This window comes from Colossoma macropomum, unplaced genomic scaffold, assembly GCF_904425465.1.
Source record: "Colossoma macropomum unplaced genomic scaffold, Colossoma_macropomum, whole genome shotgun sequence".
NCBI lineage: Eukaryota > Metazoa > Chordata > Actinopteri > Characiformes > Serrasalmidae > Colossoma > Colossoma macropomum.
The window spans coordinates 22,650,718-22,675,107 of NW_023494793.1; the positions used below are offsets into that span (position 1 = coordinate 22,650,718).

Below are 24,390 nucleotides of genomic sequence, written 5' to 3' on the forward strand. Positions count from 1 at the left end.
TTGATAAGTCAGCTTCATAAGAATGTACAGCCGCTCTTCTTCTGTGAAGAACTGCCAAATGAATGCATGCTCATATTCTAGCCTATCCTTCACACCTATCCAAATGCTAAGTGACTCCAAAGAATGTTCTACCACTGGTTCAATTCATCAGCGATTTGAATTCTTTGCATAATGTGAGCTGAGTTAATTAACCTACTGACAGATCAATAATTGATCATGGCATGTTTATTTAATGTGATTTAATGGGGGTATCAGTAGACTCACTTAACACACAGGGTGTTTACCGCTTAGCGGCAGATGATAAATATGTGATGAGAACATCTCTCAATAATTGACGTAATCCTATCGCATGGCTGGTGTCTCCATGTCTGCACAGTGATGCAGTAGCCCTAGCCTGTGTGACAACTGAGCTGAGAGTCCATTTTAGGGGGTCCCTGATAGGAGAATCGCAGGTATACTCTGGTCTCTGGAAGCTTGAGTCAAGGTGGGTAGTGTATTCGAGAGATCAAAGCGTTTCAGCACAGTGGTCTCCCTGCAGCACTGGTGAATGAGTGGCAGTGGAAAGGAGGCCCACTCTCCATGTAATGATGCCCACCAGTCCAGCCTGAGCTCCTCTTGTACTGCCAAAGTCAGTTTGTTCAGACTACAGCTACTGTTAGAAAGAACTGGTCTGGAACAGACAGGATGAAAGCTCTACTTCATATTCGGACTGGCAAACGATGAGTTCATAGAATGTGTATGACTGCTTACTGTGGATTATTCTTAAATATGGTGCATTTTGGCGCCATAACTACTTCAACAGGGGTGGCCCACAGTGGATGTTTGGAGCTCTTGTATGAATTGTTAAGGTTTCTACAGAGGAGCAGAAGCTAACCCTCATCCATACTAGGCTAAGTCGGTTGTTGACTGAAGTCAGTGTTCCAGAGGCAAGGGTGCATTCTTGCTTTGCCAAAGGCTAAGAGCTTCTTAGCCGAGGGCTATGACCGTCCTTTGCCCTGGGCTAAGATGGGAAAGATGCCGCAAGAAAGGCAGTGTGGTTCTGATGGCTGCAACTTAGGGTGGCCTTATCCATTCCACAGTATTAGAAAGGTCAGTCATAAAAAAGGTATCTTTACATGACTTTTGTCCAGTTTTTGCTTCTTTCTCTTATCAGAACAACTGTAGGTATGTGCCACAAGTTGTCAGTAGAAAATCAGAAATCTTCTCAACCATGGCAATCTTAGAAATAAAGGACCTTTTAATGAACAGCTCTTAAAAGAAGCATTTTTCATCCCACATTATTTGGATAGCCCTCCATATATTATTTATAGCTGTTCAAATGGTTAACAAACTATCTGGAGAAACTCAATTGATTTTCAACAGCTTTATGGTTAGGATTAGGATTAATACCAGAGTTATGGTTAGGACCAAGGTTTAAGTTTTGGGTTGAGGTTGAGGTTAGAGTTAGGGCCAGGACTACAGTTTGGGGAACGCTGAGGGCTTTCTAGGCCTTCAGAGAAGGACTAATGCTTTCTGTGAATACATGTCTGTAATTTTTTGTTTGCTTTTATTAAAATAATTGTCACGCTTGTTGTATGTAAACTCTGTAATATTGTGGTACTCTGAAGGTACTCTGCAAGTAATGTGGTGCAGTAGTTTTGGTTGACAACAAAAGGGATGAGTTCTAGAAAAGCTCAGTGGAAAAGTATCTAATCAGGAGTTATGATGTATCTGGGTAGACACAGCCAAGCGAACTTACCATTGATTAGACCTTCAGAAACTGGACTGTAGACCTAAGATTATTAACACAATGATGAACTGACAGTGGAATAAACCACATCTTAAATTTCAATGGGAGGGAGGGTTTTATGAGAACAAGCATCACTCTTGGCCTACTGGAAGTTCTAGCTACATCACTGGCTGTAAGAACTAGCAGTAGCCTAAATAATGGGTTCCAGTTAGAAATGAAAAACAGTGGCACATTCCTACCAGTCTTTACTGAAAGAGTTACAAGGTAAAATATATGTTAATATGCAGGTTATAAGCTACAAATAAAAGATAAAATGTGTTTTAAAAGCTTCAAATGTCTGTGTTTAATCTTAGCGCTAATACTCCACAAGAAACTAATGCTAGGAATTAGCATTAGTGTAGTGGTGATTCTTTTCCTTGTCTTCACATTTAGGGCCTGAACTGAAGGCCTAGCTCTGAAAGTCACAGTTTACCACTGGATTTAACAGATGTTTAAATAAATTTTAAGTGAATATCAATTAAATGTAAGAGAAATATCTACAAAGCATCTACAATGGTCTATTCATATAAAGTTTTTGTAAAGGAGATACGTGAGTGTGTATGAAGTTGAAAAAAACCTCCATATAATGTAAAGTTCTTTCCGCTTAAGGGTTTTTCCTTTAACAGCAAATCCAAGAGCCATTTGGAATTGTTATGTCTAAGATTATAAACTTTTATCTAAGTGCACACTGAAAAACACTTCTTTCTTTGTCTTTGCTTGTTTGCACAGTAGTTACAGTCCACTGTGTTTGCTATGTTAACATTTCCAAAAGGCTAGCATGTTTATTTTATACCAATACCGTAAATCTCTTAGAGTAGGCACAAACAAGGACTTGGCCAGTGTGCTCGTGCACTGTAAAAGCTCTAGTTTGGGTGGTCTTTTTAAACCGCCATTCTCTTGTGAAGTGTAAGTCAGGCCACAAAAGAAAACAACCGAGTCACAATGAAAACAGTCCTGCAAAAGCTTCATACACTGCAGTGTGTGCCGCAGTGTAATCATTTTTGAGGGCTATTAAGAAAAAATAAAAAACCTCGGACGCATTCCAGAGGCTTGAAGTCGCTCCAAATAGGCAGTAGATGTCAGCTTGTGAATGCAAACGCGCTAAACATTCAGATGGGTTTCGGACTTTGCTTGGTCCAAAATGAGGTAATAATATTCCGTGTTAAAGTTTATTGGACCCACTATTTCCATATAGGCTGTCGTGTGTGTTTTTAAAAACCAGACTCTCTCTCTATTAAAGCCTTCATCACATGACTTTATGTGGGATTGCACGGGTACATCTGGGCAGCACATTGGTTTCTACAGTGGCTGGCTGGCTTTGGCATCCATCGCAGGCCCATTACTAGCCCAGTCTGCCAGCCCCCAGGAGCCTGAGTGGTGGGCTTGGGGCCAGACCACTCCAGTGTCCCACTCTTACAGCAGCAGCCAGAGGAAGTAGAGAGGCCAATGACCTGAATAAGGGCCTACACTCAACTCGCGCTGGGAAATGTAGTTTATTACAGAAGGCAGGCTTGTGGAGCTGAGAATGGGAGGGGGCGGAGCTTCCTGACTGAATGACTGATGGCTGCTCGCCCTTTATTCTCTCTTTCAAAAGATTACGCATCTTCACCTGCTGACCTAACGTTCTTTACAAATGCATGTTGGGGGGGTTGTTTGTATAACCAACAACCCCCCCTTTAGTTTTTTTAACAAAGCTTATTGTCGACTGGCTTTAAGTCTACATGCTTGCATTGTCTTGCCTGTGTTGTACCCCATCAGCCTCCCACCTTGCTTTTGTCTACAGGCCTCAGATGCAGCTCCTGGAAAACAGGTTAGAAAACATCTAGCTTCATTAACACAGCACATCATAAGAGCCCTTGCGTTGAGTTCATGAATAGCTGAGTTCTACAAGCATGGGGTTCGTCTGTAGCTGAGCAGAATGAACTCTTATCCCGAGTGTTTGTTTGATGCGCAATTATGTGTCATTTGATGCTGGGAGGAAGGTTTAATAATATTTTTATACATTGTGTGTCGTGAGTCAAGTAGAGATAGCATAGAGAAAAGCTCATTCATACCACACACCTATAAATATACAGCGCAAGTATCAAAGCATTCATCGACATGCAAAAATATACAGTCGTATGCAAAAGTTTGGGCACCCCTGGTCAAATGTGTTGATTTTCAAAGTGAAAATAAATACACATCCACTGCTGAGAGTATATTTCTGCACATTTTAATGCACAATTAATGTTTATTTGCTAAATTTAACATATAGGGGAAAAAAACATAAAATGTGGCCTGTGCAAAGCTTATGGCACACTTTATATTTTATGTTTATTTTTCTTCAAACATGTTAAACTCAGTGAATAAACAGAATGTTTGCACTATAATTTGCAGCAAAATTCCATATTTAAGCTTGTTCCCTTTAGAAAATGTCTGAACTTATTTTTACTTAGAAAATCAACAAAACATGTGACTTGACTGGGGATGTTGAAGCCTTTGCATATGACTGTATGTTACCTTGCATGTAACATTTTTACAGTTACTCTTTTACAGCAAAGAGCCCCAGCATAGAGCTGCAGCTGTGTTCCACTTCTAAGCAACTAACTGAAACCTGGTTATTTCAATGCACAATAAATGTTTATTTACTGAATTTAGCATATGGGGTTAAACAACATAAAATGTGGCCTGTGCAAAAGTTATGGCACACTTTATATTTATCTTGTATATATTTCCATTATGTTAAAATCAATAAAAAATACAATTGTGCACTAAAATTTGAAAAAAGACATACTTGCATTTGCACCCCCTTTATTTTCACTTAGAAAACATGTAAGTTGACGTGGCATGTTCAAACTTCACTTTTAAATTTTAAAGAAGGTTTAAGTTGATTTTTTTTTTTTTTTGGTGAACATCCTGAGGTGGCAGGACAAAAGACTTTTACAGGCTAGCCTCAGCCAGTTAACAACGCTGTCTGTGCAGTTCCAAATAAAAAAAAATCCTTCTATTTACCAAATGTGCCTGTCACAACATGTAATACCCTTTTAGGCAGCACAATTAAATTCTCAAGCAACTGATCACCATCTACCTCTGTATATTTGATATTGATTTTGGCTATTCTCTGATGGTTGACCATGCAGAGTGAAAAAGGCAGTGCTGTCAAGCTATTTTCATGTTGTTATGTGCTTAATTGCCTCATACCACTCTGATTAAATTCAGCTGGACTCAGGGTGGCCATGGGGGAAGTGGAGGGGGAAGGTAAAACACAGCGCTTCACTCTGATTACACTGCATTGGGCAAACTGCCAAGTACTGCAATCAGCCCCTTCACGTAAAATACTGCTCCTTTCAGGACTCGGTAATGCCAGGCTAAGTATCCACGGCCTGTTCAACAAGCAGCACACTGCCTTGCATATTGCTTGCCATTATCTTGCAGCTTGAACACAAGAGGTAGCCATAAGCAAGCGCTATTTATAAACGTGAGTTTATCAAATATTAAAATGTGAAAATGTTAAGGGCAAAGTCAACGATTTACCTAGTAGCGATCAAATGTGTTTTGTGATCTCACTGTAGCCCCAAAATCCCCACTGTCTTAAAACCCGGACTGCATACACGCTGCAGGTATGCATGCACATCCACTGCGTGCACAATATACTCCTAAAAATATACATTCATACGCAAAATTTTGAACAGCCCCAGCCAAAAGACATGTTTTGCTGATTTTCAAAGTGAAAATAAGTTAACACAACAAATTCAAATATGGCAATATGCAGCACATTTTAGTGAACCATTTCTAATTATCTGTTGAGTTTCACATGTTGGGGAAAAAAAACAAAATACAAAATATGCAATTACTTTTGCATAGGCCACATTTTATTTATTTACTATTCTTATTATTATTTTTGAAATATGTTTTTTTTTTTGTGAATATGCACTTAAAAAAACAACAAACCAATTTGACCAGGGGTGCCCAAACTTTCATATACAACTATAGTTACCAAAAAGGGCTCTCTGGAGCAAAACCACAGTGGAACTACGTTTGATTCCCCAAAAATGTGTTTTTTTTTTTAATTAAAAGAACCTCGACATACTGTAAAGGTTCTCTACCAATAGAGATTTTTTGCTATAGAACTGTATATACTAGCCAAGCGCCATCCAGGAACCTTCATAACCTTATTTGGCAAAAAGTGTTCTATATAGTACCAAAAAAACTCATTTGAGAATAGTGAAACCTTTTTTACTGCAATATAGAACCATTTTTTACAAGGTTATTTGAAGAACCATCAATAGCTTCTCCATGCAAAGAACCATTTAAGCATTCAAATGGTTCTCTGAGTTGTTATGGTTCTATATATATCCATTTAAAGTGGGCACTTGGCATATTTGACTCAAATGCTTTGTATCTTCATTGAAGCTGTATATGCTTATCGTCACGGTTAGGATGAAACCTCCATTTTTAAATTAAATTATTGTGGTTGTTTATTTTTACATCATTGGAAACTGCCGGCTGCCCTGTCCATTATGTGAAAGTTTCTTGATGATGTCCCAAAAGAAAAACCTAGGATTAATTATTATATCAACACAAATTAATTTTTTTTTTCCTTTCTCCTGAAAAGTTACTATTTTGGAGATACAAGGATTTGTTCCAGAAAAATGTTATGCTTACAACAAGAAATGCATACATAAAAAAAAGTAAATGAGTCAGAGCATAGGCTACTTAAATAAATACATGAATAAATAGATAAACGTTTTTATAATATTGGCCCTGTCCACTGCATTAATGAATATAATAAATAGCCTGCTTGTTTACTTCGGGTGTTTGTCATGTCATTTTATACAGTGATTTTTATCACCTAGCTGCATACATCATGGCATGTAAATACTGGCTCAAAATATACAGCATGTATTTACCCGGCCATGTGTTCACCATCATTACCGTGTAGTAATATGTGGCTGTCTGAGCTCCTGCCAGTTCTATAATTAGCCAGGATTATATGACATGAGGAAAACGTCTTCTTATTTAATGTTCTCTTAAAGCTCAGGTAAGCATTTAAACCACTACAAAATAATAAATAAATAGCTACTAATGATACCTCACTGACAAAGCAGTGGAGGTGGTTACTGAATTTAGCTGACTAAATTAATGAATTCTGTATCTAATATGATTGGGCACTACTGTGCAAAGAATTCAGGCACCTGAGAAAATCATATTTAAAAAGGTAGTTATCAATGAGCGTTTATTTGCTCTGAAAAACACTAATATAACAATAAATATAAATTCCAAGTAATTTTATGCATGTCAGTGTCTCCAAACCTCTGCTCATGGCAACCCAGTATTATATATATATATACCCGGTTTGGCTAATCAAGAGTGCTGATGGCGGATTTGAACAATCCATATGAAAAGAAAAAAAATTTGGAAACTGCTGTTCTTCTAAACAGTTCAAAAGATGATTACATTTCTGTATTTATGCGTATTTGCACAATATTATATAGTGTCTTTCTGAGCGGAACTACATGTACTGCTGAGATAAACAATTTTAAACAATTTGCTTAGGTGCCTTTTGCACAGTACTGTCAGATTAGTTCTCAAAACTGCTGTTTTTTATTAAATAATAACATTGTTTTATTTTTTTTTATATTATAGGCAATCCACAAAGATCTTTACCAGCAAAAATAAATAGAATAACATATAAAAGAATTTAAACGCCATGTTAAAAGAATATTTAAATTTCTACACTGAAATGAAATTTTGAATAGGTTGCATTCCCTCCCAATGCAAAAACCCCAGAATATATAGCGACATAACCAGCATTATGTTATTAAAGCAATAACGTTCAATGTGCTCTCTGCAGGGCTCAGGAACCTTTTCTTTCTTGGTGCATGACAGTACTGTGGTTTCAAAGCTGTTGGCAATAATGAGGACCACGAGATGATATGATTCATTTTTATAATTTTACAGAACTGAAGATTTACATCAAAGGGGATACTGTGAGGAGTGCGCATGAAACGTCTCAAACTGTACAGCATTTCTCAACAAGCAGCCTCCCGTAACCATGGAAACATGTACCCTGTTCCCAACACTGTCACATCGCAATGGTCGCAAAAGGAAAATCATCATCAAGACTGAACGTGAACAATGGAGCAGTGTGTTATCTGTTATCGGTGATCTGAATTTGTTTGCCGTGTTTACACTGTCTTTCTCCAACTGGTACAAACAGCCACCTGACTGTGTGTCGTCTTCAGTGCATTTATTATCTTTGTGTTGAAGTATCCGTTAATCAGGTTTCACCTGTACTGCTATTATATCCAGTGGATGTTGAGTGAGGTAAGAGGTTGAAGTAAGATTATGTGAGTCTGATGCATGTTTTTTTATTGTCTGAGAAAGAGAGAGAGAGAGAGAGAGAGAGAGAGAGAGAGAGAGAGAGAGCATGTATCTGTGTTTAAATGTGTGCACGGCTACTAAACCATTGTTTTTCTTTTTCTTCAGCGGGCTAAAGTACACATATTCGAAAAGCAGTTCATCAGCAATGACAACAAAAAAAAGGTGGGGATCGGTTGTCGGTGACTAAATCACAGGATAAGGCACGTGACAGTCAGGCTAAGTTGCGCTGTGTTTTCGCTTTTCATCTCACAATTATTCACATTATAATCCAGTTTCCTCACATTGACCCCTGGTGCAGTTACATAAATAATAGGTTGAAGTGAGGATGAATTCCCATAAGCTGAGAGCGCTTCTCTCCTCAGTCTCGCGCTGTAAACATAGTTTGGGGGGTGGGGGGGGACTGAAAATAAAAATGCAAATCAAGTCTCCTCAATTCTTCCTTCAAAGACAAAAAAACAACAACAACAACAAAAAAAATAAAAACATCAACAGATCCTTCAGTGAGGCATGCCCGCCTGTACGCAATACTCTAAAAGAGGCTCATGGTCAAACAAAAGCTTTTTCTTTTTAGCACAGTTCTCTTTTTTTTTCTTTCTTTCTTTTTTTGTCTTGTCCCCCTATTTTCTGTCCTTCAGAAGTTCTTTTTATCGTCTCTGGTTTATGGTTGGACTGACCACAAGTTTTGGGCTTCGTTACCTATTGAAAAGATGCCCATCTAGGACTGGGGAGGTCTGTGACTGTTGCATGTCGCAGTTTGTTGAGGTTTTTTTTTGTGCAAGTGGACCAGCTGTACATTACAGCTGCCTGATATGACTGTTTTTACAAGCATTGGTATCAGTGCTAGGATGATGCCTGTACCCACTTATGGGTATGATCTCAACACAAGGTGGCGGTTCTCCCACAACTTAGAACAGCAAATAAACTGGGCTCTTCAGTGACCGAAAAAGATGGGCAGTCTGTAACGTCCACGTGCTCTGCGGTTTTAGGGCGCTAACTGTGACGGTCACCAAGGGCCTGGTCGAACGAGCATCAGAAGAGGCTGGTGAGGGTGGTCTGCGAAGGGCTCCGGCACTCGTGGACGTCCAGGCTGCCAGGCACAGAGGTCAGTACGGAGGTGACGGTGGGCATGGTGGGGTTGGTAAGGTCTGTCAGTGTGGTGGGAGTGCTCGACGGGCTCATGGAGGCGTTGGAAATCTCTGATGCCGGCCCGGAAGGGGTCCCTCCAGGCAAGGTGGACCCGTCCGAGGCCTTGTCTACACCTGTGTTCTCCTGTCGCAAGAGGTTCCGCCGGAACTTGGCCCTGGCATTCTGGAACCAGACCTGCGTTCCGAGACAACGAGAGCAACGTTTCAGTCGTTAATGACAAGCCCGCGAGGGGGATGGAAAGAGAGAGAGGCATTTTGAAAACAGAATGACAAATAAGGACGGAAAAGCGGGCTCATCAAAGCAAATGACTGCTTTGTTTTCTGGCGATGATAATTAGGGCTTTGAGATTTTAGACTCTGCTCGACAATCTTCTTTTTTTTTTGTTTATTTCATTTCTCCCTTTCTTTAGCTCCCCAGATGATTATCTGTCACATTTGTAAGAGAATTGCAGCCTATTTCGCCTCCCCTACTTTCAATGATAGCTGACAAAACAGCTGGGTCTTGATATGAGCCTGGTGTTTTTCAGATCTAGTTTGGAACGGAATGGTTTCTTTCATTTACTCTTCAATTAAACTATGTTCTCATTCCATAATTTTTGCAAATGAATACCATTCACAGAATAGACAGGGGACCATAGATTGAGCCATGTTACAATGCGTATGTTTCTAATAAACAAATTGGTATTTGGTTGGCTTTTGGTGCAGTGAATGGATCTGCGATCATTTAGTTGCAAGACTGAGTTCTCATGATCACACTGCAAGTGTTCATTAAAATGTTTTTTTTTAATGGAAATTAACTCTTTGTCTGCTAACAAAAGATATGAAGTCTATAGATTGTACAGTCGTATACCAAAGTTTGAAAACCTCTGGTCAAAAAAAGTTTGATTTTCTAAGTGAAAGTGAGTTCACACATCCTCCATCCTTAATTTTAGTGCCCAATTTCTATGCATATTCTGAGTTTAACACACTGGAAAAAATGCCACATAGAACATAAAGTGTGCCAAAACTTTTGCACAGACCACATTTTATGTTTTTTTTTTTTCATACAATGTTCAGTTCAGCAAATAAACAGTAACTGTGAATTGAAATGTACCGACTCTGGAGAGGATTTTCAACAATATCAATAAAACACGTCATTTGACCAGGGGTGCCAAAACTTTTGCACAAGACTGCTTAATCTGTCTTGCAATAACAGGGCTAAAGACAGACCACCTCTTACCTGAAGTACACGCTTGGTAAGACCTGTTTTCTGGGCCAGCTGTTTCAAGTCCTTGGCATCAGGGTTGTGGTTGATGGCGAAATAGGACTTCATGGTTCTGAGCTGGTGGTGCTTGAAGGAGGTCCTCATGCGCTTGGTCTTCTGGCCAGAACTGTACTGAGAGTCTCTGTCCATGGGATCCCCATCATTCTCATTACAGCTCAGTGCTGTTCAGAGGGAAACACATGTTAATATCATGCCACAGACGCCTAACTCATTATACTGAATGAAGGCAAAGCTTTGGTGTACTGAAACAGTGTCAGTGCTATTGAAATGTGGGTCTCAGAACCCCATACGTGGGGATGTGAACAAATGCAATATCCTAACAACAAATATATTAGACTCACAGAGCAGTCTTAGTGTAGCCATTTAAATGAGATACACTGAACTATCACAATATGGTCCTGGGCCATTTCCCAGCCGGCTCCCTCTCTGAGCTCACCATAAATCTCTACAGGAGCACAATCAATTGTGTTGACAGTGCATTCAATACTTTCTCAGCTTCTATAGCAGCATGGCTCGAATAAAGAGGCGCCGTTTTGAGATCTTTTCCTCTATTTTTTTTTTTTAATTTCCCCCTCTTTCACTTTTCTTCTGGCCCTTCGGTTTAAATAATTGCATTTTTTGATATTTTAAAATCGCTCGAGATGCTCCAATATCTGGATTTTAATCACAGTTTGCTTGTTTCTGCGTAAACGTGAAACAATAAGAATAAAATCCCATTTCCTAGACTGTCTATCCAAAAACAACAATGTTTATTCACCAACGTTTTTTCTGCTGCTTTGATTGTACGTAAATAAGCAGCGTAACGAATAAGATCTAATATGTTTCAATTTTAGACGCTACAAGAATTCAAGCACAAAAAATGACGTGCCTTAAAATCAATAAATAGTGCTCACATTTTAGATGTTTTTATTATACGGATTTCACTTGGCTAGTAGTAAAGTGTTTTTTTTTTCTTAGAGATAATGTCTATGCACAGAATGGTGGGCTCGCCAGTCCCTTTCTTGGCAGAAGAGGAAGTGTTGCTAGACTCATGACAGTTCGGGAATTCTGTTTTCTCTGACAACTACAAATATTACTCATTGAAAATCGTCTGATCAACACTTCAGATAATTAACCTTTAATGCGTTCAGCGCTGCACATGGCGAGCAAATGCTTTTCTTTTTTTCTCCTCTTCTTCTTCTTCTTCTTTTTCTAACCGACATGAATCTGGCCATTGATAAACACAAGCGTCCTTTTAATACAGTCAAATGAAACTAATCAGTTTTTCTCAGTCTAATACTGATCCTGCTCGTGTTAGAACAGCAGGTTTTTTAACGAAGCTGCACGTTTTGTGCTCTTTTCTCCTGGGTGCTGCTGTTCCCTCTGCGACCTGAAGGGGGCAGCGGAGAGCCGAAGCGTGAGCGCTCCAGCAGTACCTGCCGTCAAATGTCTGCCTGAGGCGCTGCGCGATGATTTAACAGGGCTTAGTGCTTCTTTGATATCTAACCGTTCATTGTATTGACTGTGGAGTTCCGGGCTGATCCCGAACTTCGTTTTGGAAGTTGTGCTGGAAGTTCAGCCGCAGCGCAGAGAGACGTGGAGAAGCAGGAAGCTCTCCAGCTTTAAGAGAGCCAGGACGAAAAGATCCGCGCCGGAAAACAAGGCTCTGAAATGGGCCTAAATGTCTAACACGTTAAACAGTCAAGAAAAGAGAATGCGTGGTCTGTCAATCGCTCAAACTAGCCAAAGGAAATTTATTTATTTATTTATTTATTTATTTGGCCTGAGTAGTTTTTCCCCCACTTCCCATTATGATATATACGACCCATGTTTTGCATTTATGTATACAATATTTTGATTTCAATTAAATTCCTCCTCCTCTTCTTCTTCTTCTTCTTCTTCTCTTTTTTCCTTCTTTTTCTCCTTTTTTGTTTGAACTATTTCGATTGCTTCGTGTTATGTAAAGTATAAGACTATTTAATTATGATTTTTGCAACTTATAATTCGTAACAGATTCGTGATCTCTCTCTCTGCATTATTACATTTCATGGCGTTATTTCAGGATTTTGGGCGCGTGATTAAACAAGCGCTCAAGACACTGAAGCATTGGATAGTCTGTGCGAAAAAAAGAACAAATGAATTAGCTTATGTCTGAAAAACTTTAATCCCCCTCTTTCCCCCTCTTATTCTCTCTCTCTCTCTCTCTCTCTCTCTCTCTCTCTCTCTCTCTCTCTCTCACCCCTTTCACATCTTTTTTAATCTTCTAGAGGTCTCGACTTGTATCTAAGCCATTTTCCACTTGTCAGTCCGTGTACTCGTCATCATTGCTCTGCTTTGGTCCTCTAAAGGCTCTCGGAGGGTCCGGGGGTGGCCGAGTGGACGAATCGCACTCAACTCCACCAAACTTTCCCGTCATAGTGATCATTTAGGCCCGTTGAAGCGTCTGCATGTGAAACATTACAGGACTGCAATAATCTCGAGCCTTAAGCAAGCCCAACAGTTTTTTTTCCTTCTTTTTTTATCCTTAAAAATCCAAAGTCAGTGTTTCACATTTAGGAAATAATACGCAAGTATCAGTTTTAAAGCGATCTGACCAGTTTTGAACGTCGTCGCAATTATGACGTTTCAACTGTGACGTTTTTAATTTTTCCAAATTTTGTTTAATAAATATTAATAACACATTTTATTCGATCCTACTTAAAACCATTGGGCCAACCAACACAACAACTATTCGTTTAATTTGCCTTTAATTTTAACACCATTTAGGTTGCTTTTCAAGATCTTCTAAAATCGTATTTAATTTATTTTTGCTGGTCGGGCTCATTCCAGTCGGTTAATTTATATCAGAATTTTCCTCTAAAGTGATAAAGCCCAACAGAAATAAGGCCTGAACCCAACATTAACTGTTCATCTGAAATAACATCCAGCCTCTTTTTCAGCCTGATATTCCTCTTCTCTCTTACCAAAAAACCTTACAGTCTCAGGCTCGTCACTCCGTTAGACTGTTACATTTATCACTCAAACGAACGAGTTGTATAAGGAGTGATTTTGGTAAACGTGGCCAACATATTCACTCAGCGTTTACCATTGGCCACCAGAAACATTAAGGCAACGCCACTGACCTTAAAACAGTATCGTAAAGGTAGAACCATTGACTTTAAAAACAATATATTAATAGAAACAATATAGTAAGTAAACACTGCTGACTTTAAAAATAATATAGTAAAGGAAACACCGTTTACTTAAAGAAAAAGTATAGTAAACACCACTGACTGTATAGTAAAGGTAACACCATTGACTTTAAAAACAATATACTAATAAAAACAATAAACACTGCTGACTTTCAAAATAATATATTAAAGGAAACACTGCTTACTTAAAGAAAACAGTCTAGTAAACACCACTGACTGTATAATAAATGAAACACCGTTGACCTTAAAAATAATATATTGATAAAAACTGTATAGTGAAGGCATCACCGTTGACTTTAAAAACAATATATTAAAGGAAACACTGCTTACTTAAAGAAAACAGTCTAGTAAACACCACTGACTGTATAATAAATGAAACACCGTTGACCTTAAAAATGATATATTGATAAAAACTGTATAGTGAAGGCATCACCGTTGACTTTAAAAACAATATATTAAAGGAAACATGCTGACTTAAAGAAAATAGTATTGTAAACACCACTGACTGTATAGTGAAGGAAACACCGTTGACTTAAAGAAAATATTATAGTAAATGCAACACCGTTGACTTTTAAAACAATTAAGTAAAGGCAACAGCACTCACTCTAAAAAACAATATAGCAAAGGCAACGCTACTGACTTTAAAGACAACACCACTGACACAAAAACACTATAGTAAAGGAAACACCACTGACATTAAGAATATTGTTTTTGGACACGGTCTTTTCTCTCGATTGCTCTACACGCGGTTGAAATTCATGCTGTAAATTAAAGGCTTGAAAATACCACCGCTTTTCTGCATTCCTTTTAAAACCCCTAAACTGCAGACTTATTATTTAATATTAACATTAACTCGTATTATTCAGTAACTGCTGTAATTTGTTCGATATGAAAATAATATTTAACTGGATGTGTACTGTTAGAGTGAGGAGTGAGACTTTTTCAGTTTAAAACCTTTAATAAAAAGAAAAAAAAGCTCTGACCTGCGTTGTAGGCCGCCAGGTCGGCCCCTGGTCCTGGGCTCTTCCTCTTCCTCGGCCGGCCCTTCTGCACAGTGCCCACTCCGTTGTAGTAGGCCAGTCCCAGCGGGCCCGCGGGCACCGCGCCTTTGCCGTGCGCCACGTCCGCGTGACCGAACGGCGCGCCGTAGTCGCCCTGCACGAGCGTCTCGAAGTGCAGGCGACAGTACACCAGGCTGTCCTTCATGCCGAAGTGGTCGCCGGTGGTCAGCATCTTGCTGCACGTCGTGCACGTGAAACAGTTCAAGTGGTACACCAAGTCCCTCGCGCGCATCACCATCTCCGAGGCCGAGATGCCCAGGTGGCAGCGCGCGCATCTCTGCACCGAGAACCTCCTGCAGGACGAACAGCGGACACTGTTAAGCTCCAGAGTCACGAGACTGACCACATAATCTGGCCAAAAATGGATTTATGGTATTCTAAAGTTTAAACACTGCCCAGGCCTGGTTTCCTGTTTTGGCCTTGCAACCAGAAACTGACTGCAGTGAAAAAACAAATTACAATTTATTCTGACCACAGCTGGCCTCTGCAAAACAGCGTGCCCACATTGGTTTCATTGGTCATAATTCATGTAAAAATAGCATGCTTTTCGATCAGGTTGGTATATTTGTCACATTTTGTTTTTATAAAGGACCAATCTAATATACGCATGAAATAAACAAGACACATGTAACTACAACAAGCTGCAGTTCTTCATAAATGACATTTCCCTTCATTCATGTCTCTGAATAAAATGACGGTTGCATTAATGCTAAGAGTCGTGTTAAATAGCTATGTGGCAGAAAATGGCCATAATGGCTTAATGACGTATTACTACAACAGGCGTCTCACTAATTCATATGAGTTCTGTAATGGCGCTGAAGCCCCAAAATACACTCGCCCAGCTGCACACGTTGAAGATCAGCTCACTGCTTGTTGCTTCCATTGGGCCAGTGATAGGCCTTTTTCTTTACTCTAAAACCAGTGGTGCTGCGTGGAAAGTTGAGCTGCAGAGAGCCAAGAAGGGACGACGTGTTTCTGCGTTATTATCTGCACTTAACCACCTTCAGGAACTGGCCTAGAAGCTCAAGAAAGTGACCAAAGCCTCACATAATTATATAAACATTCACCTTTTAAAGATATTTGGGATTTTCAGTAGTTCACTTCAGAGCTGGTTGAGAGTTTGAACGTTATAGTGAGTGTCAGAGCTGCTAACTCTACCTGTAATAGTCCTCTTTGCAGTAGATGCTGCCGTCCTTGCTGAAGCAGGTGAGCTCAGACTCCAGGTTGAGTTTGCACTCGCAGCACTTGAGGCAGCGCATGTGCCACTGCTTGTCCACGGCCAGCAGGTAGTAACGGTCAGAGATCCGGCCGCCGCAGCCCGCACACAACGCTACGCGCTCGCCGCTCATGGACGGCGCGCTCTGCGGAGACATGAACACACGCGCGCGGTCAGTACGCACTCCAGGCTACTCTTTACCAGAACTCGTGTGAGGATGATGATGGACAGAGAGAGTGAGAGAGAGAGAGAGACAGAGAGAGACAGAGAGATGCGGTATGATCAGGGCTTATCTAGCGGATGGGAGGGGCGTGAGAGGGGCTTCACTTCAGCAGGTAAATAAAGCAAAGCAGAGCGCGCGAGGACAAGAGTTTAACTAACACAGGAGTTACTTTACAGCAAATAGAACGAAGCACGAGACAGATTACGGTTTAATTAATATCTACTGCACTCACAGGCACTGTCAGAGACATCACCAGTATTTATCGCTTATCTTTTTAAATGTGTAGATATGCACGCAATAGCTTGAAAAAGGCCTGACTTCTAAATCTCTCTCTCTGTCTGATATTTCAGAAGGTTAGATGTAGAGTTTATAATAGGTTAGACCCAGGGCTTTTCGTGATAATAATAATAATAATAATAATATAAACGATAAAGAAGTAAACAACATTTTAAAATTAAAGAGCTTATAAAGACTATAATGGCAAGACCATGTGATCACTGTGTACTTAAACCTTGTTCAAAACACACACACACACACACACACACACACACAATCCTTGACAAAAGATAACATTTTTGTATATTTACTACAACTAAGCAAATAAATCACGCTACATAATAATAGTAATAATAATAATAATAATAATAATAATAACAGTACAATAGAAGCAAAAGAGGAAGAATAAGCCGACAAAAAGAAGAAAAAGAAGAAACTAGGTTACATTTTCAAAATCAAAAGCCCAAAACTCGAGCCATCATCTATGATCTCTGAGCTGAAAGAGTGTGTGATCATTATGCACTAAAACTTGTTCAAAACACCCCCCCCACACACACACTGATACACACACACACACACACACACTCAGACAAAAACATACACACGCATGAAACACATGAAACGCTTCTTCCTATGAAGTATTTCAGTCTAATGTTCAAATACATCGCCATCACTATATTTCCCAGCAGTCTGACACGTGAATAAAACGATCAGTAAAAAAGCGTTGAATAAAATCCGTTATATCTTATTCACTCAGATATGGAGTTTTTTTTCTTTTCCTTCTCATGTCAGAAAAAAATGCCTCATACACACCAAAACCTCAAACTTCGGTTCGTTATTTGCAATAAATCCTTCAGCTGTATTTTCCTCATTAGCTGTAGAAATTTGGAAGGCCCTATTTAGATGGCCTTATATGTTTGGATCACCTGCAGCTAAATTCAGCTCACACCGTCTGAACTGGGAAGATGTTTACAAAAAAAAAAACTTCACGGCTCCTGATAGCCTCGAGCTCACAAACTAACCAGCATGTTTAATTACACTCTCCCATAATTCGATTCCACCTCAGTGGCGGACTGAGCGTTCAGTGCTGGAATCCTTTTGATCGAACGAACCTTCCAAATAATGGAAACAAAACCGTTTATAATCGAGCCTCAAATTGGGCCTAAATTATTACGCCTCATTTCTAACTAACAGCACTAGGTTTGCGGCGTTATTTTCCACCTTTCAAAAGTTACTTAGCTAATGTTTCACACTAAGGCCTACTCTGCCCAAGCCAAAGTTTGGCCTGGAGCTGTTAGAACAGCAGGCTGAAATGGAAGCGGGCACAGTGACTGGCACTGGCATTGGAAGAGCCGCTGGTATGGGAATTGGTACGGCCACTGGCATTGTCATGGGCATTGGCATGGACATGGTTATGGTCATGGGCATGGCCTACCGTCTCTGTTTCCCCCATGTCAATGGCGGAGCTGATGGGCGCCGAGTCGCTCTTGCCCCTGCGCTCCATCTCCTCCACGACCCCGCGCATGTCGGCGCCGGGCACGCCGTGGAAAAGCATCGCGGAGAGCGAGCAGCACGTGCTCCTTTCTGAGCTGCGGGCCGAGATTTCCGTGAGGCGCAGTCCCGGCCCGGCGCAGTTCATACGACCCACGGCTCCCGCTCAGTGCAGCAGCTCCAATGGCAGCAGCAGTAACAGCAAGCCAGCCTCCGGCGCGCGCTCCCCGCTCCTGCTCCGCTCTCTCCCCGCAGGCGGACGGACGTCTTCAGGCGCTCCAGGCTCTCGCAGCACGTACATGGCACATGGCGCGCGCGCACGCCAACATTCGCGCGTTCCTGGGCTTCAGAGCTTCGGGGGGCTTCACTGAGGCGCTGCGAACCCGGGAGTCCGTTTTTCTTCAGTCACCACATGTTGGACGAGCATCTGTCAGCGCGCGCTGAGAGCAGCAAAGCACAGCAGTTTTGTTTTCGCTGCTCGGTGCTGTTGTTGCTTTTCTTCAGAAATCGATGCTAGGATGAAGGGGCTCGAGCAGAAATCCAGCTTTTCATCTCTGAAGAATGAAAAAAGGCATATAATCCTCGAACCGGTGTTGGTTTATTCTTTATTGTTTCATTTTCTTATTTGGACTACAGCGAGGCGCATCTTCATCCCTCCGTGTGAGCTCAGAAAAAACAAAAATAAAAACGTCCAGCAACGAGCTCTGCTCTCGTATCTATAACCGAAGCAGTAAAACAACGTCCCAAATTTCCAGCCGTTTTTTTTTCCCTCTCTCTCTCCCTCTCTCTCTCTCTGTCTCTCTCTCTCTCGCTCTGCGCCGGTTCTGCAGGGCTCGCTCGTCCCCTCCGCGCGCTCGGAGCGCAGTGTGAGTAATTGGGGAGGAGGAGTTGAGCGCACTTCGGCTTTTGTAGGCTCTAATCCCCCCGTCAGTGCCCCTTTTTCCCCCCAGTTCTCCTGCTCTCCGTCTCCAAAACGGCGCGCGACCCTCCGCGCCTTTTCTACGCGGCCTCTGACGTCACGGCGCAGCGCGCGAGCTCATTGGCCGCGCGCTTCCTCATATAGCGACGTGTGGAAGCGTTGCTGGGATTTTATAGCGGCCGGACTCTAACGCGATGGTAACTCACGCACAATACTTTTAAATTCTGTTTTAAAGGGGCGCGTTTGTTGCTTTATCTAGCACGTTGCTTGTGTTTTGCTGAACGGAGAAACTACACTAATTAATGGGGAAACGCGGTGTTAAGGGCGATTATTAATCTTTTAATTGATGTAATTAATCAATGCAGGGTTATAAGAGTCTTTGTGGATGGTACTGTGGAATTTTTTTATGTTTATTATTTTTTGTGCTAGAATCATATTGAAATGTAGCCAATTTTTCTATTGTTTAATTTTTTATTTGCATATTTTTAACATCTAATATTTATTTGACTACTCTCTCAGATGTCTCGCGTGCAAATTAAATTTCTCATCGAAAAAAAAATGAGAAAAAATATTTAATCTTTATTTTTTGTGGATTCGGACCCTTAACCTCGTGAGATCCGTGTGTTGTTTCGCACCAGCAAAGCTGCCTGACTGCACAGCACAGCAGCAGACCCCCATCACTGAGCTTCAACAAAAGCATCCAGAAGGCGTTTAGTGTCAGAGGACTAAAGTCCCTCCACTCTGCCGTCCTGACAGCGCCGAACCTGCTCAAAGCAGCCTGACACAAACCTCCTCACAGGCCAATTAACGCCAGAGCCGCACTCAATGGAGCTTATTTAATAATCTAACCTCACACATCTCCCCTCTCTGAACGAGAGCGGTGCTGACAAACACACTGAGACATGGGACAACATTTAAAAATATGTATATTTAACATACTTTTCTCAGATTGAGTACTTTTAAGTATTTAGATTATTCTTCATTTAATTTTTTTAATACGCCTCATTTAAATACAAATTTTTAATTTTTTATTCTTCATAGACCACATTTCTCGAATTTGTCATCTAACTTTTTACACGCTCATTTTTTTAGTGCAAGAAATTCAAGTTTCCCTCGTTTCTTTTTTTCTTTTTTCTGCGGTTGCACATCAAAGTGCTAAAAAATCTCGCTCAGTATCTCACGTGGCGAGTGTGTTGACCGCAGAGGAATAATGTTGCTATCGAATATCTCGGATCATACATTATTAATGATCGCACTCATGATCATGTGAACTGGTGGCTCCGAATAGCGCGCGTCTTTCACTGCAACAGTCCAGCCTGCTCTTAAAAAAGAGGTGATGACCTTTAACAGCTCAGAATTGGCCGTAACATCTCTCATCTCTCAGTATAACCTGGTCAGAGGGAGGAATCAGAGTGGACACATTACTCACTTCACCCTAATGGCGATTAGAATGTTGTAATGGGCTCAAACCAGTGGCTAATTGTTTCCTCTTATGCAGCCAACCTCTGTTTTCCGATACACTTTCGCTACAGAGCCGTTTCTTTAAATGCCCCATTCCAGCCTACAGATACATTTGAACACTGATAATTGGCGTTCTGAGCTTAATTGGTGAGAAAGCATTAATTTCAGGTCCTCAGACGCCAAGGACAGATAAACACTCACACCAAGTGCTGCACAAAAACCCCTGTCTAATTTAACGGCGATCATAACGGACACTTTCTGAGTCTTAGTGTATATGCGTGTAGGACTGAGTAAAAGCGCTACGGGTCTGATAATGCCTTTACAACTGTAGCCTGAAGATATAAGCAACAAACATAAAACACAACAAACATAAAACATCTGAGTAAAACTAATTATCTGAATGTTTGTCCTTTTTTAGTTTTTAATTCAATGGATGCTTTGGCACGAGCTGTACAAGTTTATAAATTTGCCTCAGGCGGTTGATGCAAGGGATTGGAAATTCAAAAAGATACACCAAAAGTGATATTTAGCTGTTAAAATGAATATGCTACATGTCGTGTAACTTTATTTTTTCCCCTAAATTAATAAATAAATACATGCAATGGCTGCTTTTTGTCCCATTTGACTTCTACACATGAATTATGCAAATTACAAAAAAAGTGTCTAAATGTGACCTGAACCAATCACATCTCTGCTCTGCCCGAGTCGTGGAAGTCATTCATTCCTAGATTGCGGTGAGGAGTGTACTAGAGTCCCTGTAGACTCCAGGCTGCTCCTGCATGACCCGCCCGCAGAAAGAGCAAAAAATGCCAGTGGAGAATGAAGAGAGTGTATGGATATTATCCTACATGTCCATTCAGACTCAGCTCGATAAACACACAGAAGACAATCTTAAAGCATCGTTTCTTGGACAAGAATATCAAATTGGAGGTCCAAGGCTCCTGTGAGGCTTAGTCTCCTCAGGTATTAGAGAACACGTTAAGAATCTCTTACACTCTTGCCAGTGTGTTCTTTCTAAAAGAGCGCGAGGAAATACCGTAAACATGCTAATTCAATTACAAAAGAAAAGTCGCGGAAATTAATTCAAAAAGTGACTTCATAATTAACTAACACCGTGTCCCATAATGCCTTTTACCTGATGTCCCATGATGTCTTAATTCTGCTTCTTATTACATGATCTCATAATGTATGAATGACTTTTGCTTGTGGGTAAAAAATGCAGTCTCATAAATAATTCCTCATATGAAAGGTGTCTATTGCAAGTTATAAGCTCTTTACCGTAATGATGGTATAATTAAGCCTCGCAGACTAAATGCAAGTCATCAAATTGGAAAAGCCTCTGCTAGAAACGCCAGATCCAGCGCTCACTTGTGATCAGCAATGCAGGTCTGACTGGTAAATTTGCCTCTTTTCCACACTGGAATTGTTTCATTACATGCAGCCAATTTAACAATATTACTGCTCTTCACAGCCACAAGAGTACGTTGATTATGAGGAGATATTTATTTAATAGAAGTGTTCTGGTAAAATCAGTAGGAGTTTAAATGAAGTAGTTATTTTAGCAATAAAACTGGGTGCAGGCACACATACCTGACCCACCGGTTGAGAACCTTAAAAAAAAAACAGAAAAATAAAACAGTCTTTACATAATAAATCACACGCATGTAAGCATGCACTAAAAGATGGACGTGGGCAATACCCATAAATAAATAAATAAATAAATAAATAAATGAATGAATGAATGAATGAATGAATGAGAGAGAGAGAGACCGTCATGCAACTCGTCTCATTCCTGGAAGCGAGTGGTGGCGCGCTGTTAGAAGTGAGAAGTGAGGGGGGAACTGATCTGGTGCTGCAGGAGCTGCGGTCCAGGCTAGAAGATGGCCTATTAATGGAAGTACCTAAGGCATTAAAGGGCAGGGGTTTATATTAAAGTTTTATTGCGCAAATATGAAGAGGCATGTTAAGCTCCCAAATCCTTATGCAAATGAAATCCTGTGTAATACCCTTAATTGAATACATGCATATTTATAATCTGTGCTCTCTGTCTAGAATAATGTTGGCTTATACATTAAACATTTTCGGTGCTGGGGATATCTTCGGGCGTGTATGAAATATGATATTTTGTGAGCTCGTCAAATCAAGAAGGGGGGGGGGCGGTGGATGGTGAGAGTGAGAACCTCTAGAAAGGATAAACAGCACCTGTAATTGTAAACAAGGCATGAGGTTTAACAAGGCGACCCTTAACCGTTTCTGTTTTGTTTTATAGCGTTAAAGTAGAAATTCCACCAATTTCTTTACAGTTTGAGACCAATTAAATGGTTAAGATGTGAACAAAGTTGTTCAAAGTTTGACGTGAGTCGGAATTGTTTACGGTTGTGGTGATAGGAATCAGACGTCCATAGCCTGTAAGAGTTCCCTCACTGAAAGATATTCCGTAAAATACTCAGGAATGCTCTGCCTGATGCATGCAAGCAGTTTTAAACATTTTTTAAATATATGACGGAGTGATATATGCAGGGTGTTGTGAGTCAAAATAGTCCCCAAAGAAAACAAATTTACCCTGATTTTCAGCTATTTTACCATTATCAATATTACACATACAGACTCAGAAGACACGTGTAGGTTCGTGTGGTCGTAAATAAAATGGCTATATTTGTGTTGTAGACATGGCGACCCCTGGTTCCTATCACCACCATTGTAAAGAAATCTGAGCTGATAAGTTTCCACACTATACAGTACTGCACATCAAACCTCTCTGAATGACTGAACGACTGAATTAAGTCAGAAATGTGGAAGAATCAGTAGAACTGCCCTTTAAACACGTTCGCTGAGCTCACTGCCTAAGTTGAGTCATATTCTCTCGTTTCATATAAACGCTGATTTCACATTCTTCAGTGTTGCTTCAGTCAGAGCTAATAACGGCGGCGCGCTGCTTAATACGATTTGTCTTGAAACACCGGGGGAACCAGGCACGTTTTGTCTGCTCTCTTTGTATCTCCCCCTCTCCCTCCTCCCCCTCCCACCCCCTCCTCCTTCATGGCAATTTCAGAGCTGATCAAACCACGAAGAGCCGCTGATGTGCAGAGATTTGGGAGAACCGAGCTCAGATCACGCAGCCAGACCACACTGAGCACACACAGCTCACCCAGTCGGACCAGAAACGGCCATATACTGTGTTAAAACGGGTTCATCCAAAATGTAAAGTGGAGTGGATTCAGTGATTTAGTGCAGCGGGCTGCTCTCACCGACGCTGAGTGAGTGATGGTGAGAGAGGCCGCATCCACGGGCCGCTGAGCGCAGCTTCAGTTCTGCTTCAGCGTGTAGATCAGCCGCGCCGAGCTGGTCTCAGCCCTGTGGACACGCGGTCACTCCGGCGCGAGCTGAAAGTGAGCGGCTGGTGTTTGCGGGGCTCTTTCTGTTTAACCTGTTAATGAGTTCAAGCTTTGCCCTTTTCCTTTTTCCCTTCCGCCCACAATCCCTCCATCACACTCTTCCGATGAGGTGTTAGACCGGAAACGACTAACAACTTCCTCTTCACGCGACTCCTCTGGAATGGAAGCGCGAGGGATGCTGGGGGCTCAGAGAGATAAGTAGGAGCATGAAACATTATTACAATTGCTAGATTTGACATTTTTCCCATTTGAGTGTTTGTTTCAATTAGATCGACAAGGATAGATAGATAGATAGATAGATAGATAGATAGATAGATAGACATCAGTGCGCTAAACAAGATAAAGTGCTGAAAACTGCAGCAGCTCACAGTCTGAGTTAGTGTAGTTTAATATGAAAGAACATTAACATGTTTATTTTTATTGTTTTAATGTTTTTATTTCAGTAAATAAAACAAGATTAATGATAACTAACTCAGTACTTAGTGACGTTTTTCTACGTGAATTAAACATTGTTATTATTATTATTATTATTATTATTATATATTACTAGTTGTTATTACACTTTTATTATGATATTATTACACTATTATTAAGCAACAATCTAAAACAGATGTGTTAAAAACAACACTTTTTGTCTG

General features: G+C 40.7%; 1 protein-coding gene across 2 annotated transcripts; it reads right to left on the reverse strand.

Annotated features, from left to right (window-relative positions):
* Positions 1–7,714: 7,714 nt before the first annotated feature.
* lhx2b (LIM homeobox 2b) lies at positions 7,715–18,056 on the reverse strand. 2 transcript variants are annotated; one of them, XM_036578859.1, is made up of 5 exons: positions 17,922–18,056; positions 15,930–16,132; positions 14,694–15,064; positions 10,496–10,701; positions 7,715–9,451 (listed from the first exon to the last, which is right to left on the reverse strand). In XM_036578859.1, the coding sequence occupies exons 1-5, from the start codon at positions 18,039–18,041 to the stop codon at positions 9,161–9,163; spliced, it is 1,191 nt and encodes a 396-aa protein (XP_036434752.1). In that variant the 5' UTR covers positions 18,042–18,056; the 3' UTR covers positions 7,715–9,160. The 2 variants fall into 2 exon arrangements, with proteins under 2 accessions (XP_036434752.1, XP_036434753.1); XM_036578860.1 differs by having other exon boundaries at positions 7,715–9,400; positions 17,922–18,041.
* Positions 18,057–24,390: the final 6,334 nt, after the last annotated feature.